Raw genomic sequence first — 17,636 nt, 5'->3', positions numbered from 1 at the left:
TTACCACAATTTTAAGTTTGCACTAGTACAGCTGTGCACAGGAGCTGTGAGATTATAGTTTGAGACAGATGTGCGACCAGCCAGCCTGCATGGCACTTGTAATGACAGAAAGCTGAGAGAGTTTGTAAGATGCATAGTTTGAAATGTAAGGCACAGAAAACATGGATGCAAGAGGAATGAAAATGCTTTTGCGTTGTTCTTTCAGGTCTGCTTGTGTCCATTTTTCCAACCCTATCCTTTAAAACCATGACCTGCATGGAACTTCAGTGATCCCAATAAAAAAGTCTTCCATTCAGAAGATGCAAGTGGCTAAAATATTTATACTGAGACGAATCTGTAAATTGAAAGGGGAATATAAAATTGAGGATGGCTACATCTGAGAAATGGACACAGTTGTAGGCATTACAGGAAAAGGAGGAAGATTGGGATGGTTTGGTCATTAATTAAAAATGCAAGTGCTATATTGGCAAGAAGGCAGTGTAAAGTGACTTGTGGCTAGAGGAAACAAAGTTAGCTTAGGAAAAAGTCACAAGGCCAAGTTGACAAACTTTCCTAGCATTAAGAAGTTGAGAGAGGAGTGAGAATGTGAGATAGCAGAAGCTCATCAAAAAGTCACCCCATATAAGGATAGCTGATAGAAAATCTGTACTCTTGTGTCTGTGTCCTACTCTATGCACATCGGAATTCCAAGTTGAATGTGTGGGTCAATAGGAAATGCAGTTCTTTTATGGCTGCCATATGCTCCACAACTTTTCGTACGCTGCTGTAAGTTGTGTTGTGTTGTAGCCATCACTGGTTCTCTATTCTGGCAACAGTTGCACATAATTTAAATGTGTCACTGGAAATGTTGTTTTCAGCCTTATTATTACTGGTCACAAATTGTTCCTGACATAAAAATTGTCTATGAGTGATGCGGGTTTCTTTTGCGGTGTTTATGATAACAATAATAACCGGAAATTTGTTCTACCCTAAAGCTGAAGTTATGTGCTTTGAGGTTCAACGCACACAGCCAAAGAGAGGAATGACAGACGAGCAGTTTTCTTGGAAGTTTTGGTGTCGCAGTGGCTGCTGTTTACATTTTGTATAACTTGGTATAGGTGCACTATAAAGGTTCCGTCTCAGTTTTATCAAAGCCAGAAGACTAGTGTCTAATGAATAGAAGTAGAAACTTCCACAGAGTATGACGATGAACCAGCATGAAAGAAAAAATGCAATAAAAGAACGGAAGAAAGGCTAATAAAGACACCTTGTGTGTGTTTTCTTGATGGTTTCACATGGCGCAGCTCCAGAGCCAGTGACTAAACATATTTTTTATGTACTATGCTTCTGTTTTACATTTACCGTTTCATTTCCAGCAACCTAAAAATTCTTCTGTAGTTCGAGATGTGGTCATGGCCTTAAAAGAAATAGTGAGTGAACAGAAAGGTGAGTACTCCTTTGGTGCTAATCTTACTTGTCTGTATGGCATGACTCTTGTCAGCTTGCTGCTCATGAGATGTGATGTGAGATCAAGCTTGCACAGTTGCTTATTAATAGAGCTTGTTTCGCTGTAGTGCAGCTTTCCATCAAATCAGTGAGTGACTCATCACAGACGATGACTCACTTGCTCACTTAAACAGACAGGAATAGTGACATTATTAAATTAACTGGAAAAAGTTTCACATGATCCAGTTTACTATTCACTGTATGAATTTGCTGCAAATTGTTGTGTCTTTTAAATGTGCTGTCGTCATTACAGTTTTTTATTGACCCTATGACTGTGCAAAAGTGTTTGGAAAGATCTTATAAGCATATTTACACTTGGTAAACATTTCTCTTGACATTTGTAAAGAATATCTGAGTTTGTACTTTGAAGTCAGAAATGCCAAAGTAACAAAATTTATGCAAAGCAGTCTACAGCCAATTTTTCTAGTGGTCACCTGGCAATGTTTGTTTTGCTACAATGAGTTGTGCTACTATTATGTAATTCTTACATTCAGCCATATAAATAAGAAGACTTAATTATAAATTTACTGAAGCAGAATACAAATGTAGCAATATACATAACAAATTGCAGCCCGCTGTTTCTTGACACCAGTAATTCAGATTATTTACCCCAAGGAAGATATCTATACAGAATGTGACATCTTTGAAAACAAACAGCGTAAAAATAACAGATGAGAAAAGGATTGGACAACACAGTGTTGTTTTGTTAAATTTTTGCATCCTCTGTACCCTTTGTGCTGTTTGTGTCTGACAATGTTAACCTATCAACTCTCCCAGCTCACCATATTGATCTAGAGGGTTACACATCTTCAGAAATGGGGAGTGAGGAGGGGTGGGCAAGCATTATTAGCACTTTTATCCTGGTGTGAAGAAATGTGCAGAAGTACCATGTCTGCACAAATATGACTCAATTGAATTTTTTTGTGTGATTAAACACTTATCGTTATAGCATTCGTGACCACATATTGAAATTAATGTGAGATTTTGTATTCCACATTGCATATAGGAAATGCACTCGTTGTGACTGAAGCGGAACACTCCAAGTGCCACAGCTATTTTCTATTGATTGTTGTTGCAACAACTTTGTTAACAATCTAATTATGCTCATTATCCCACACGAGTTCTGCCCCCAAGGGAAGCATGTTTAAGAAACAAAGTATCTGAAGCACAGTATGCAGCTAAATTCGACGGGTGTAGAGGTATCTCTCTTCACTTACATATGGTGTGACCGTCACACATATGGCAGGATCCTTGCATTGCATTCCTTCAGGCTTTATTGAAGGTGCTGACATGTTTTAGCTGATTGGTTCATATTCAGGAACACTAGTAGGTTCAGGTCATCCTGTGTTTTTATGGTTTTTATGACACTGTTTGGTCATACTTAAGGGCGATTTTTATACTACACAATGTTCTTTATTTCATTTGAATATATTGCCCTGCAGAATATGAGGGCGTTTAAATGAAAGTGTGGAGACCCTCCTCATTTAAGAATTGAAGTAGTGACTTATAGATAAACTTAGCATCTTCGGGCTAGTGCATGTAACTGTTTGTTTCTTGCCATGTGGTTGTCATTCAACATGGTTTAAGGAAGAACCCTGATAGAAGGCTGTGCATGTGTGCATTGTATCCAATGTTAAATGGTCCTTCAGTGCTTTATGAATGCGGTCAATAATCTTTCCTCAGCTGCTAGACAATACTGGTGTGAACATTGAGTCTAGTATTACAGTAGAACCTACTTATAACAGTATTCAAGTGCCACAGAAATTCCATTGTTATAACCGATAATTGTTATATCCGAGTTCCATGAAAAAATCAAAATAGAGAGATGGCAAAGCTGATGTTAGAAAACTATAATGGCAGGGAGGTCAAAGCCCCTCCCTACCATCTTCCTCCATCCGACTACTGATTGTGTTTACTCATTTAACTGCTTCCTGGGCGCTCTGATCGCATGTATCAATCCGCGGCTGTTGGCTTTAAAGAATGGCACTGCTATAACAACTGCAAAGGGTTACAGGTGGCAAGTGATATGCGAGCTCCACCAAGGCATCGCTTTGGTGGCCCCAAAAGGGGCCTTTTAAGAAATGCGAGAATGTTGCCGCGACAGCCTTTCAGCTTGAGAAATCCACAAGAAATGCTGAAGCGAGATGGTCACAGGCATCTCACCACATACTTCTCACTGGCTTGCACGAGAAAACCCTACGTTCGTCAGCCTTGCAGGCTTTACTCGAAGCTTGCCGACATCCTTCTCCAAGGCATCCAAGTGCTCCACATAGTGCAGCAGAAGGTCCCTCACAAAAACGAAGCATCAGAGGGACTGAATCATCTGCCAGGCCTCCTGTGAGGACGACGCTGAGGCAACCTGCCCTACCATGTCATCGCTGCCGTCATTGCCATCACTATCCAATGCGACCATGTTTGCGATGATCGCCTCATCAGTTAGAAGCACTTAGTTTCCAAATCTATAGCTATGCACTTCCTTTTCACTGGCAACATCGTGCATTGCCAATGATCAGCAGGCGGATCAGCCATCTTCTGTTTCAGAGGTGAGCCAAACAAGGCTGAGAAACCGCATGGCCAGGAACGATTTTGATGCAACCAAAAAAGAAGAATGCGACCGATTAAGCTGTTTGCACAACTGCGCTGAATCAGGAGCCAGCGAGCAATCTGAGAGCAGCACAGTTGGCGCGGTCTATTCGTGTTTCAGAGGGTGGCGTGGCGTAGAGCTATGGGCGCAGCCCATTCATGTTCGGAGAGGTGGAAGAGCAACGGGGGAGAGGTGCATGGAGAATGCTGGGAAATTAGTGCGCGACAGCTGTTGGGGCAGCGAGCCATTGTTTTCTCGTTTTCTTTTTTCTTTTCAAGGATTTCGCATTTCACTACCCTTCTCCACGGACACCCAGGAGCCAGACTTCATCGTTATAACCGATAATGTAACATCGGGACATTGTAGCAAGCGGGTTATTTCGCCATAGAAAACATACAAAAGTTGACGGTTCAACAGCTTCTCTTTGTTATAACCAATATATCGTTAAAACATTTATCGTTGTAAGTGGTTTCGACTGTATTCATGTACTCACAGCAAGGAGCTTGCAGTTTTGTTCAAAAGACTGTTGTCTAAACTTCCTGAAATCCCTGTGGCTTTTCATGTGTATTTCTACATCCTACACTTAGAAACATGATGGCCATTGGTCAGATTTCCTTTAGACATCGTGACTAAACAGTGAAGTAAGGCATCTTGTTAGGCTAGTCGGTTCATAGGTTCAGCTAAATTTTAAACTGTGTGAAGAAGACATACGCACACACAAAGTGTGTGTCTATGTTTCCGTTCATGTCCTGTCTTCCTCGCGCAGTTAAAAATTTTGCTGAACTAAACAGTGCTTCTGGCAGAGTCGAAAATGGAAAGCCGTAGTTGGCACCTGGTGGAATAAAATGCCACTGTGTTGACACAATAGCCTTCGAGATCAGGCAGCCCAATAAAAAGTCACGCCGGCTAATTTGGAAGTCCCGCCTAGGCAAAAACTTAGCGCAACGGTGGGTAGACCATGGCATGTGCCATTCTGTTTGGGCATGGCAGCACAGCTATGAGTGTAATAGTAATGATAAAAAGGAGGTCACAGTAATGGCAGCAAGGTACATTTTAATTTGCTGTAAAATATTCATTAAAAGGTAACCTAATGCCAGACACATTTCCGTACCTTCTGGATGATGTGTTGCAAGGTGCCTTTAAAGGGCCCCTCACCAAGTTTGGGCATTGCAAACATACAAGTGTGGCAAGTAGATCATGTGGCAGCAATCATGTCTACAAAGTATCGAGTGACTGCACGGTGTGAAAACAGTAGAAACAGATTTCAAGCAGAAGCCTCCATGCCTTTTCTCTCGAGGAAGCTCACTTCCAACTACAGAGTCAAGGTCACGTGCACAAATGCTTCTATGAGTCTACGTAAGATGCACTGCCTGCATTGTCATTGATTATCGTCCAACGCAGAACGCACAATACCGCCACTGGAACTGGGGGTGCACCAGGCAGCAAGAAGAGGAAGGGAAAATAAAAATGGAGACGAGATTCGCAATGTGGATGTGATGTGGTTTCTCAGCTCTGGTGTGGGAGAAAACGGGAAAGAAAAGTTGCTTGCACATGGTAGTCAAGGCAGAAAGCGAAGCTGTCTACGTAGGCAGAGAGGTTGACTTCTTGTCAGCATGGCAATGCAACATTTCAATTTAGCCTATCGCCTGTAATAACAAACCAATTTGAAAATTTCTTGTGGTAAGGTGCTTCTAGACGGTGTCCTACAACTTCCAATGATTAGCTAAAATTTGCAATGGAGCCTTGTGAGAGGCCCTTTTAACCATGGGTCTTCTTATATAATATCTTTAGTGTTATTCTTGCACGTTTTTGCCCATGTGTGCATCCAGGTCGAACTCGCCTCCTGGTTGAGCGATGTGCAACTCAGGTGCTGCTACCAATTCTACTGAGGCACCGCGACATGGGTCTGTCCGAGCCGGCATTTCTGGTGGCCCTCTGCAACCTGCTGTCTCGTTTAGCTGCACAAGGTGATGACCTAAAAGCAAGCAAAAAGGGAAAGGCTTTATGCACTAAAATTAAAGGATGTGTGCTAGAAGCTGTCACACAAATTTTCAGGGTTTGTTAAAAGTGTACCTTAGCTGATGGACCATAAAACGACGAAAGGAATCTAGTAGAATGTTATGACCCTACTCTAATTGTTGTGGTGGTGACTAAACATAGAACAAGAGATCTACTGCATCTTTCTGGTAAAAAATTTTCAGCCACGAGTATTTACTGTCTGTCACGTGTTACACATAGTAGAAGAATTAAAGGGCTAAAACAAAATAATAGAATGTTGCAAACCAAGTCTGTGGGCACAAAGTTATGAGCAAATGAAAAAAATAAAGTGTTCAGTGCTAAAATTAAAATGCTTGCTGTCTTGCTGTTAAACCCTTTCGCAAACGTCATCTCATTGCCGTGAGTAGATCATAGTAGGTTAATGTGAAAAAAAAATTTCAAAATGGACGAGATGGGACTGGTTGATTGTTTTGACTTTTTGTTGCTATTGCCTGAAAGGGATCTTCAGTGGGCCCTCTACCGAGATTACTTTGTGTCATAAAAACAAAGTTGTTTCCAGTCTTCTTTATGTTGTTGCAGTTTACTGTTTTGTGTTCACTGTGGTGTAAATTCCCCAAAAAGTCAATAATAAATTATTCATTATGTTGGCTCCGTGGTTCTTCCCTAAGTTTAGTTACCCTAATTCAGTTATCCAAGGTTAATAAAATGTTACTGAAGAAAAGCACTGTGAGTATACAATAAGATATAATAGTAACCCCTGTTTAAGCACTCTTCTTTCTTTCTAAATACCAAGGGAGCATGCTCAGAATTGAGTTGTTATCATACTTACTTTTCTTTGCAATGCAATCTTCAGGAGGCAAAGAGGTGATTAGAATTAAGGGTGCTTAATATTGCACTATTACAGCATGTGTGCCACACTTTCCTTTTGCACATTGTGAAAAGTAAAGCACTAGAGACACTCAATGCTGATTAAGCCTTGTCGGAAAGGCTTGTCATTGAACAGCTGTGAAGTGTTTTGAAAAGCTTCCTGTAGCAAACTACTACATTTCAAATTTGAAAGTGAACTAAGATGACTGTTTGGGCATGTTAGTAGGACATGAATGCAGCTTCTTGCACACAAGACGAGGACGAAGAAGAGACTGAGACACTGAGCTTGTGTGTCTCAGCCTCTTCTTCGTCCTCGTCTTGTGTGCAAAAAGCTGCATTCTTGAAAGTGAAATTTAGTCAGTCAGTTTTGTTTGTTTATTGTCTGATAAATGTCTGCAAATTCAGCCGAAGGCAACTAGGAATCCAGCTCTGGCCACGCAAGCGATGTTGCCTACATGGCAGTTTTTCTGGGGAAGCTAAATGTCTGAATTGCATGAGTGACTCATTTTTATAAGGCAGTTACAAAGTGCCTCCAGTTAAGTAACTAGCAGTAGGACCATACTTCTGATGTTTGTTCGAATCAACCAGAATGACAAATTATCTGTGTTTGAACTTTCACGAGTTGACTGCAAAGCCCTTTTAAACACACCGTACTATTTGTAAATATGTTTATGGGGACACTAAAGGAAAAATATTATGTGAATTTGGACTGTTAAAACACCTTTCCAGAAACCTAGCAGCACTTCGTTCGTGCCAAGAAAAGACTTGGTTTAAGAGAAAATCACGCCTGAAGGGTCCGTCTACATTTAGCACAATTTAAAACGCTTGCCTTCGAGCGATGGGGTGGTGACGTTGCATACACCACCACCACCCTTTGCTGCTATCAGTGAGTAAAACTTTTTGTTTTTTGCGCAAAAGTTGAATGCGTGGCCATGGAGAAACCAAGCCTAGACAGAGCGTTGGATTTGCTGCTACAGCTGCTTTCAGTCAAATGGTGTCGACCATTAGGGCATCCTACAACATTACATGAACAGGGAATTCTCAGTTAATTGCAGTTTGTGGGAGTTCCGCAAGCCAAAAAAACCAGCGCAGCACTATACGATAACGAAACTACTGAAACACGAAAGCACGGGCAGTGCAGAATCGAGCGAAAATGAAATCTTTCAACTGATTGCATCGTTGTCAAGAGTACTGTCAATGAGGTTCTTTCTTTACAAACATGGAATAGAAGTGATCAGATAGCATTTTCTTTCGTCTTATAATGCAATGTAGTGATTTTTTATAAGAAGAGGTCAAGTACTAGTCACAGAATCGTAATCAGGAGTGCCTATGTCATCAGGTTAGTACTTGAATGTCCCTGATTAGTCACAAATCATGTCCTGCGTTTACTGCTATTTCTCGTTTACTAAAACTTTGTTTGCGATAATATTGACGCCTTAGAGGTTCTCTGGCATTAATCTATCACTTTAGCTTGATTTAATATTTGCCTTTAGTGTCCCATTAATATGTCTGGCTTGATGTTTGTTTATAGTAACTTCTCTTGATGTACTTTGGTTTCCTCTCCAAATCACTATCTGAAGTCTTACACAATTCAGTCAGTACTCTACTGCAGGCATAGTCCATAAAATGTTTACCCACACTGTACCTGCACAGTTTATTGTATCGCCAACCTTGCAGCTTCACTATCCTGAAGGTTAGCTGGCTTCTTCAAGTTTTAAAAAAGAAGTAAAGACTACATGCTTTGGACCCTAGATGGCCTTCGGTTTGCTAAGGACTACCACCACTGTCATTCTTTGTGGCAGCAGTGGCATAGTGAAACTTATCATAAGATTTGTCTATTGGTTGTTGTACTTTGGTGCAGTGAATATCGTGTGGCTTTTCACCTGATGTGTGTTGCATTACCTTCCAGATCAAAAGTTCTGCTTGAGGGCTCGTGTTCTGGGTGCATACAAAGTTCCATTGGAAGAGCTTCGGAAATTCAAGGTCAAAATCAAGGTTAAGGTTGCCATCTTGCTGCTGCTGAAAAGACTGATTGGCAACAGTTGAGTACTTCAGCATGACTGCCTCTAACATTTTATCCTTACAATGTCATTTACCATGGAACAGGAATTTACGTGCCTTGCAGACTTTGGCTTGACTTCTAGCTCATATGCGCTTGCTTACGAGATGTATTGAAAAGTGAATATATGAGTTTACATTTGTGGCTCACATATCTGTATAGTCAGCATACGGTGCATATTAGAGATCACCTTACTGGCTTCTTAAAGACCACTATATTGGCCCAAGTGTGAAGCATTTCCTGTAATAACTATCAATATGGGTTACCTAAAGGTAGATACGGACCATCTTGTGCACTATCAGTTGCAGTAAACACTTGCCGCTGTGCACAGTTCATTTTAAGCTGTCAACACTGCAGCCTGTGTCAAAGCTTTCCAGCTGTGTTTCATCTATAACGACATGGCCACAACAAGAAATGGCCATAGCTATGTCCTGATGACAATTATAAAGCAGCTCGTATGTAAACAGCTGTTAATATGTACCACGCTCTGTGCCAAAACTTTTCAGCCTTGTGTTGTCTGCAGCAAGAAATAATCATCTGTGTACCATCATGGTGATGATAAAACGAAATACATACAGTCGACTCTCACTACAACGGACCCTGATAATCTGACAAAAAACACAATTTTTATCCGAAGTTCGTAATTTCTGAAATGCCCCACTTGCGAAACTTTTATCGCGATGTCTAACAACTTCATTGCAAAGAGTGAGTGATGAAAGTCCAAAGTAAAAAACAAGCAAAAAGAGTCGCAGTTTTGCCCAAAAGGCAAAGCATCGATTGCGATAGCAAATTAAGTAAGATAAGCACAGTAGCAGCAGCAAGCGAATTTACCTTCCTGCTGTCTCCCACTTCAATACGAACTAAACGTCGAAAGCACAGTGCATACGAAGCTACCAGCACTGGGCGTACTTTGTCCACAACACAGATCAGCTTGAAGATGAGGCCCATGCGGGTGCGCACATCGTTCACGAAGAAGATATGGTGCCCGCGCCGTAAGCAGCAGCTGCTGGAGTAGAACCTTCCTATCCTCCCCCCCCCCCAGCTCGTGCACAAATGAAGCCGGTGCATTTCGGCCACCTTCCTCCCTCGCATGCACAATATTGAGCCACGATCGTCGGCTGACCCTCGAAAGTCAGCAGTCAGCCTGTGTCGACATGGCAAAAGTACATTTTATATGCCCGATATTGAAACAAAATTGACACTGATAGGATAGGATAGGAATAACTTTAATAAAGTGCCGGCAAACGACGATTTAACGAGTCGTGACGCTGGCCAAGCGTCGACCCGGGGTTATACTCTACTCTGCACTAGCCCCGTTGGGCCCGATTGTAGTGGGTCACGAGGCTTGTGCTTTTCGAGCGCACCCCGGGCCTGCTGGACGGCCCATAGTTGTGAGTCCTTGTCTGTAGACTGCAGTGCACTTTGAAGTTCTGGCGGGTAAGTCCTGGAGTTAGCTGCCGTCGGGAACCTGGCACAGTCCCACATGATGTGCCATTGGTCCGCAGGACCCGCTGCACAAACACCACACAGCCCACTCGGATAGAGCTCTGGGTGAAGCACGTGCAGCATTGCGGGGGCGAGGAGTGACGCGGTCTGTATTTGTCTTAGGATTACGGCCTCCTCCCGACTGAGTGCCGGGTGGGGAGGCGGCATTGTCCGTCGAGCTAAGCGGTAACACTTGGTTACTTCGGCATAACTAGTCAATCTGTCCTTGGTTTCGAACCACCACACGGAACGGTCACTCTCGGGGGCGCGGAAGGTAAGCGCTCGTGCCGCCGAATGGGCCGTCTCGTTGTGGTTCGGTGAGGATGCACACTCGCCGGCGTGCGCCGGGAACCACTTGATACAGACGGTGCTGCCGCGGTCTTGAAATTGGAGCTTGCCGATGATGGCGGCCGCCGGCGCGCATATTCGCCCCTTGGCAAAATTGCGCACGCCATTCCTCGAGTCGCTGAGCACGGTGCGACACTCGGCCTCGGTGATCGCCAGAGCGATGGCAACCTCCTCAGCGTCTGTGGCGTTCGTGCACCGCACGCTCGCTGCCGTTGTCTTGGTGCCGTAAGCCGCCGCAACGACCACTGCTGCGAAGCCTTCCCGCTTGTATTCCGCGGCGTCCACGTACCGGGCGTGCGGGTCTTGGGCGTGTTGTTCGGTGAGGGCCTTGGCCCGCGCCTGCCGCCGTTCGTGGTTGTATTCTGGGTGCATGTTCTTCGGGATGGGGTCCACGTAAATGTGGGCCCGCGCCTCATCTGTGATCACGCACGGTTGCCGGTTGGGAGCTTGGGGGTCGTAACCCAGGGACGTCAGTATACTGCGCCCCGCCTTGGTGGTAGAGAGGCGCTCGAATTGCGCGGTGAGCTGCGCTTCGGCTATTTCTTCTAGGGTGTTATGGACGCCGAGCTGCAAGAGCCGAGCCGTACTCGTGGTCTCCATTAAACCCAGCGCCGTCTTGTAAGCCCGTCTGATCAGCGTGTTGATCTTGGTCCTGTCAGTGACGTGCCAATTAAGGTAGGCCGCAACGTAGGCAATGTGACTGATCACGAACGACTGGACAAGGCGCACGAGACTATCTTCACGCATGCCCGCCCGTCGTGTAGAGACTCGATGTATGAGCCGGATGGCGTCCATTGCCTTGGTGGTAAGCTTGTTGATGGTCTCGTCGTTGCGGCCGCTCTTGTTGAGCAGCAGGCCCAGTACTCTGATCTTGGGCACCTCGGGGATGCGTTGCCCCGATGCAGTCACAATTTTGATGTGATCACACTCCCGAAGAGGAGCGCGCTTCCGTCCCGGTCGAAGCGGTGTGAGGACGAACAGCTCGGATTTGGCGGGCGAGCACATTAGGCCTGTGCCATCAAGGTGCTGCTCGATGGCGGTAACCGCCGCTTGCAGCTGTTGCTCGATGCTGGCTTCGGTGCCACCGACGGCCCACAGGGTAATGTCGTCGGCGTAGATAGTATGCCGGACGCCGGTCCCCGCTACTGCCCTCGCTACCCCGATCATGACGAGGTTAAAGAGCAACGGCGATATGACCGAACCCTGTGGAGTACCCGTACTGCCGAGCTTGTGTTCGGGGAGCTTGAGGTCTCCGGCGTGCAGTTCTACCGTGCGGTTGGTCAAGAAGTCTAGAATATAATTGTAGCTCGTTACCCCCATGTTGAGTCTTGACACTTGTCCTAATATGGCTGAGTGTTTAACTTTGTCGAATGCACTTTGTAAATCGAGACCCAGAATTACTTTGCTGTCTTGTGTCTTGTTGTCGACGATTTCTTGTTTGAGTTGTAACATGGCATCTTGTGTGCTGAGTCTGCGCCGGAAGCCGATCATCGTGTCAGGATAGAGGCCTTCCTTCTCTAGGTATTCCTGCCACCGGTTGGCGACCACGTGCTCCAGCACCTTGCCCACGCAGGACGTCAGCGAGATGGGACGCAGGTTGCCGATGTCCAGTGGTTTGCCCGGTTTCGGAATCAGGATTGTTCTTGCCGTTTTCCACTGTCGGGGGAGCTTGCCCGAATGCCAGCATTCATTGAAGTAATCGGTTAGGGCTACTATCGAAGCGTCGTCCAGGTTGCGTAGCATCTTGTTTGTAACGAGATCTGGGCCGGCTGCTGAGCGGGTGTTGAGCTCGTGCAGCGCTACCCGTACCTCTGATATGGTAATGTCTCGGTCGAGCCACGCGTTGGGCAGCCCCCCGTACGGCGGGTGGGTTTCCGTTGGCGTGTCTGGCAGATACTTGGCTTCCAGGCTCCTGATAACAGCGTCTTTTCCTTGTTGTTGTGTGATGGTGTGCATGAGGCGGGCCAGGCGGTCGCGCTGGTTTGACTTGGTCTTTGTTTCGTCTAGGAGGTGCCGAAATAGATTCCATGTACAACTGCGATGCAATTCCCTGTCAGCTCGGTTGCAGATCTCGTTCCACTGTTGACGGCACAGGAGCCTGCAATGTTGTTCAATGGCCCTATTTAAGTCAGCCACCTTCTTCCTCAATTTGCGATTCAGCCGGTGCTGCTTCCAACGCGCCTGTATCGAACGTTTGGCCTCTATCAGATGGGCCAGGCGGCTGTCCATGATGATGACGTCCTCGTCTGTTTCTATGGTCTTTGTGGCTGAGCGCACTGCATCGCGGAGTTCCACCGTCCAGGTTTCAATCTCTGTGATGTCTTGCGCTGTGGTGAGTCGCCCCTTACGGAATTCGTCCCAGTCCGTCCACTTATGTATAATGGTATTGCTCCGTAATTGATTGGGTATCGTAATTTCGAGGATGTAGTGGTCACTGCCCAGGTCGACGCCCGTGTTGTGCCATGTTACTTTGCCCGTGTGATCATTTTTTACGAACGTAAGGTCTGGTGTGGTGTCTCGTGCTACGGAGTTGCCGATGCGGGTAGGATGCGTGGGGTCCGTGATTAGCACACTGATTTCGTTCGCTGTAGCCGATAGTCCGTTGTAGCACAGTCCTTTAAAAGTAAACTTCGTTGCATTAATCAGATAGGTAGAGCAAACTAAGGCTGAAATATGGTGCGTTATATCCGAAAGTCTGTTGTACGTGAGTCCGTCATAATGAACATAGACTCTATATGAGATTTTTGAAAGGAAGGTGCAGCTACCAATGTCAAACCCAGGACTTCTGAAAATTTACACTCCTGCCAACTGCAGCACTAAGTGAAGTGTGAGCACTAGAAACAGCAATGGCTCAGCAATGGCCATTGCAGGTGGCACCACAATGAGACTGTGTCAAAGCAGCATTGGGTGACAGAAGGAAAGTGAAAGAAAAAGAAGTACTAATAGTAGTATACTGTAGCCGGCTGTCACAGCAGAAGTGCAGGAACCTTTCCATGTAGTAACTCATAATAGTAGTCCAGGCTTGCGATTTTGTCAGCCTGGAGCATTTCGTTGTCGGTTCAGTTGCCATCGTTTCATGACTGCAGCCTGCATCATGGTAGCTGCTCACTTTCTGTTGTCTACCTACAGAAAGTTGTGTAGACACCCAAACTATTTTTTCAGTGTTCTCATCAAGATATTGTTGCCACCTGTCTTTTGACTTCATGATGTTTTATAGAACATCCAAGGCTTTTCTGGAATGCATACTGTTTGCAATGTCAGATTAATAGCTTATCAATCTGTTCTGACCTAATATTTTGCTCTGGTGTCCAGTTATATTGACCACAGGAATAGCTGCTCACACTTGGGGTGTCCTATCACTGCCTCTTGTTTCCACAGAGCAGAATGCCACTCTTCTGGGTAATGAGGGTCTGCTGACGGAGTTGTTCTACTTGCTTGACGGCAACAGTACGGTCTGCCTCCAGACTGCCTTGACCTTGGAGTGCTTGTCTCTGGCTACCTGCTCGAGTGAGTGCGCTACAGTTGCAGTAATCAGTGCCTTGTGTGTAGTGCCGTAAAGAAGTGAAACTTATATGTTAAAACTTAAAACAAGAACAACAAAATCGAAAGGTTATGCTGCAGTTTGGGAACCTGTTATAGTGTGCTTGATCAGAATATTTATCTGTGACACACTATTATTTGTGAGCTAAAATGAATTGAACCCTTATATGAAATTTATTAGCGAAATTGTGGTTTTCTTGTGTTAGTGTTTTGCTGTTTCATTTGTTCATACTAGTAGTAATAATTTCAGTGTTGGTTGCACATGTTTGAAGTGTTATAGAAGGCTGCTCCCAGGTAAAGCTGTCATAGTTGATGTCTTGTGATTGAATGGTGCGAATATGTAAGGGTTGGGCGGTAAAGTGGTATACCATCAACAGTGCTTATGAAAAGCAAAATAATTGGGCAATCACAGTCGAGCCTCAATGTAATGAACACAGTTATAACAAATTAATGTATGTAACAAAGTAGATTTAAAATGTTTCTCACTGATATCAGCATGTGACGAATATATACTTATAACGAAAATCGGGTATAAAAGATGTATTCTTATGTTGGATGTGACATCATTCTAACAAGGTTTGACTGTAATACAACATCGTCAATAACAAACTGGCACACCACCAGGACATGATGCGATGCACTTCAAAACCATTCCTAGAAGGCGCAAATAAATGGAGGCACCACAAATGTTGCTGGTATTTACATGACATTTTCGTTAAGTTTTGCTGTTGACTACCTCATTATATTTTATTTTTTAATTTCAGAAGCTTAGAAGTTTTAATCCAGACTGACTTGCATTTATCATAACTGGAGGTAGTGTGATGTTCTTTTTTTTATTGCACAGGCGTTTGGGAACATTATGGCTTGGGGCTGGTTCTTCATGAAGCCAAAGACTTTTTAAGACTGAGTTGCAAAAGGAATGCCAGAGTTTACGGCCTCTGAGTTTGAAAGATAGAGCTGGAGATGTTAGCCTAGAGAAATAACTGGCATCCTATTTAAGATGGTTAGGGTCGAAGATGAAATAAAAAAATTAAAAATAATAAACAACCATAATGACTAACAAGCACTGAAAACAAGAGAAGTGCAAAAACATGAATTCATAAAAGAAGGAAGAAAAAGAAAGTAGACTCAAGGGAAGCGATATGTGAATGAACAAAATCCTACAGTACTTGATTAAGGTCTATGTCATGTCTTGTCCAAATGCTCTAATGGACCTGATAAAGGCTGCCGGACAGTCAGTGTTGTGTTTAAGTCCAGTTCACTACTATGATAAACTTTCACTTCTGAAAGGAGAGCTTTACACATCCCTGCGTATGTGAGAGACAACAGCTCCTTGAAGCAGATAAAGGAAATTCAAGCAGCAACAGTACAATTGACGTTACCACAAGCACAACCATGGTAATAAGGTATATTCATATTCTAAATGATTGTTAGTGCTGTGGGGATGCGCGACTCTCACGCGTCCCCTGATATCTTGTTTTCCCGCATAGCTCCCGTCTCCTGCAGTGCGGCTTCGCCGCGTGGCCTGGCGCCCGCGGCGGTCAGAGTGGTTGAAGCACAGTGCGAGAGATGGCGCAAGTGTTGCGCTGCTAACGCCGCCTCACGGCGGGGTTACTTGGGTGTGGGAAAGACAAGGTTCGAGGTCGTCAAGCAGCGCGGACATGCCGCGCGTGCGCCGATCTATGCTTCTGCGAGACCGTCTCGTGAGGCCTCGTTCGAACGCGCCACCGTTCGCGTGACTGTACACGCGAACGACCAGGCGTTGGGATCCAGCATCGGGCGAACATATTCGCTCGCTATATCCGGTCGCGGTGAGTCGGACTTGTAGATTTGTTGCGCGCCCATCGGCATGTTTTGTGGATAGCAACTCGGCTAGCAGGCATTGATCTATGAAAGGTGCAATAAATGCCCTTGTGATTGTTTGCACTACTGTGTTGCCGTTCCTTTGTCCCAAGAGCACGGGTGAGAAACCCACAGTGCATACAGTCATTTTAATGCTATCTGTGACTTGTGGCCACATAAAAAAAGCACAAGGCCAACATTTCTTTTTTTTCTTTTACTTTTGCATTTACCACATTTGCCCTGTGAATGGCATGACCATGGGGAAATTTTCAGTCTCTCAAAAAATGAAAAATTTATATACAGTTAAGCCTCAACATAACTTTTTATAACCTCTTGTCTATAAAACATCATGTATTTTGAAACTGAACATAACGAAGTCTGTTTATACACGGTTTCAGTATAACAATAGTTCACTGCCACCAAAAAGGAATACCAAGACAATAAATGGAACACTCTACGGACCCAGATGGTCAGATGGTTGAATTTCATGCTGCTACTTGTGAATGCACCTTTCAAATCACAAGCCCCACAACCAAGAGCAACCACTAAAGCAGAGCAGCATCATGTTCTGTATAAAGTCCAAGTGCAATAAGATCCTATAGTGCCTGCAGCATGTACGCTGTATGCTTTATGTGCGAGTGAAATCACGCTAGTGTGAGCTGAGAAGCATGGTGGCTTGATGAGTGCTGTCTTCCTGTGTGAGCAAGGGGAAAGGTGGTAGGGGGGAGGGCGAGCAAGCTTGTGGATAACACGACGACAGGGGTACGGGTGGTTGGGGAGCACTTGGTGCAAGTCTCCTTCTTTAGCGCGGCAGTAGCTATGCGTGGCTATCAGTGTGACTGAGCGCATATGCAGCTTGCGTGCCCTGTTTTAGAGGTAATCGTGCAAAGACTGGGCGAACTGAGATGGCGTGGCATAGTGTGCTGTTTTCCTGAACATCTAGTGCTGAAGCTTGCATAACCTCAAGTTTTGGAGACGCATTAAAGCGAGAGGCAGACGAAGCATTCGCTCTCCGCTGCCGGCAGTTTTCATGATAGCATCATCCCACTGCAGGCAGCGCTATTAGCCACGTGGGCAGAGTGGATGTGAAAGTGTGGTTAGCTTCGCTTTGGGCTGCCGATGTGAAGATAATGTTAATTCCACATGAAGTCGTATCTTTCGGCGCCAACTCTCAAAATTCAAAAAATTTTTTTTCTCATTCAGATTTGCATTTCCTGATTGCCTGGTCATTCGGAAAATTTTGCGGCCCCTTTTGTGTACGAAAAAACCATCGACGACTGTACTTATTTGCATAAAACATTTAAATCCAAGATAACGAAATTTAGATATAAGAAAAGTAAATTGCCGATTTTATCCGCTTCGTTATATAGGGGTTGAACTGTGTTACGATTATAATGTGACGTGATGCTGCAATGAAATGGGAAACAA

The 17,636-nt window shown here is 44.6% G+C and overlaps 1 protein-coding gene across 5 annotated transcripts in view; it reads left to right on the top strand.

Annotated features, from left to right (window-relative positions):
• LOC126542440 (cytosolic carboxypeptidase 1-like) overlaps window positions 1–17,636 on the top strand; it is an 80,642-nt gene that overhangs the window by 5,441 nt on the left and 57,565 nt on the right. For all 5 annotated transcript variants that reach the window (XM_055077250.2, XM_055077248.2, XM_072286381.1 and 2 more), the window contains 4 exons: window positions 1,356–1,425; window positions 5,899–6,036; window positions 8,844–8,975; window positions 14,205–14,333. In XM_055077250.2, coding sequence (XP_054933225.1) covers window positions 1,356–1,425; window positions 5,899–6,036; window positions 8,844–8,975; window positions 14,205–14,333 — 469 coding nt within the window. The remainder of the gene's footprint in view (window positions 1–1,355; window positions 1,426–5,898; window positions 6,037–8,843; window positions 8,976–14,204; window positions 14,334–17,636) is intronic.

This window comes from Dermacentor andersoni, chromosome 2 (assembly GCF_023375885.2).
Source record: "Dermacentor andersoni chromosome 2, qqDerAnde1_hic_scaffold, whole genome shotgun sequence".
NCBI classification, from domain to species: domain Eukaryota; kingdom Metazoa; phylum Arthropoda; class Arachnida; order Ixodida; family Ixodidae; genus Dermacentor; species Dermacentor andersoni.
Note: the sequence above shows the minus strand (reverse complement) of the source record. Positions and strands in the feature narration are given on the sequence as shown.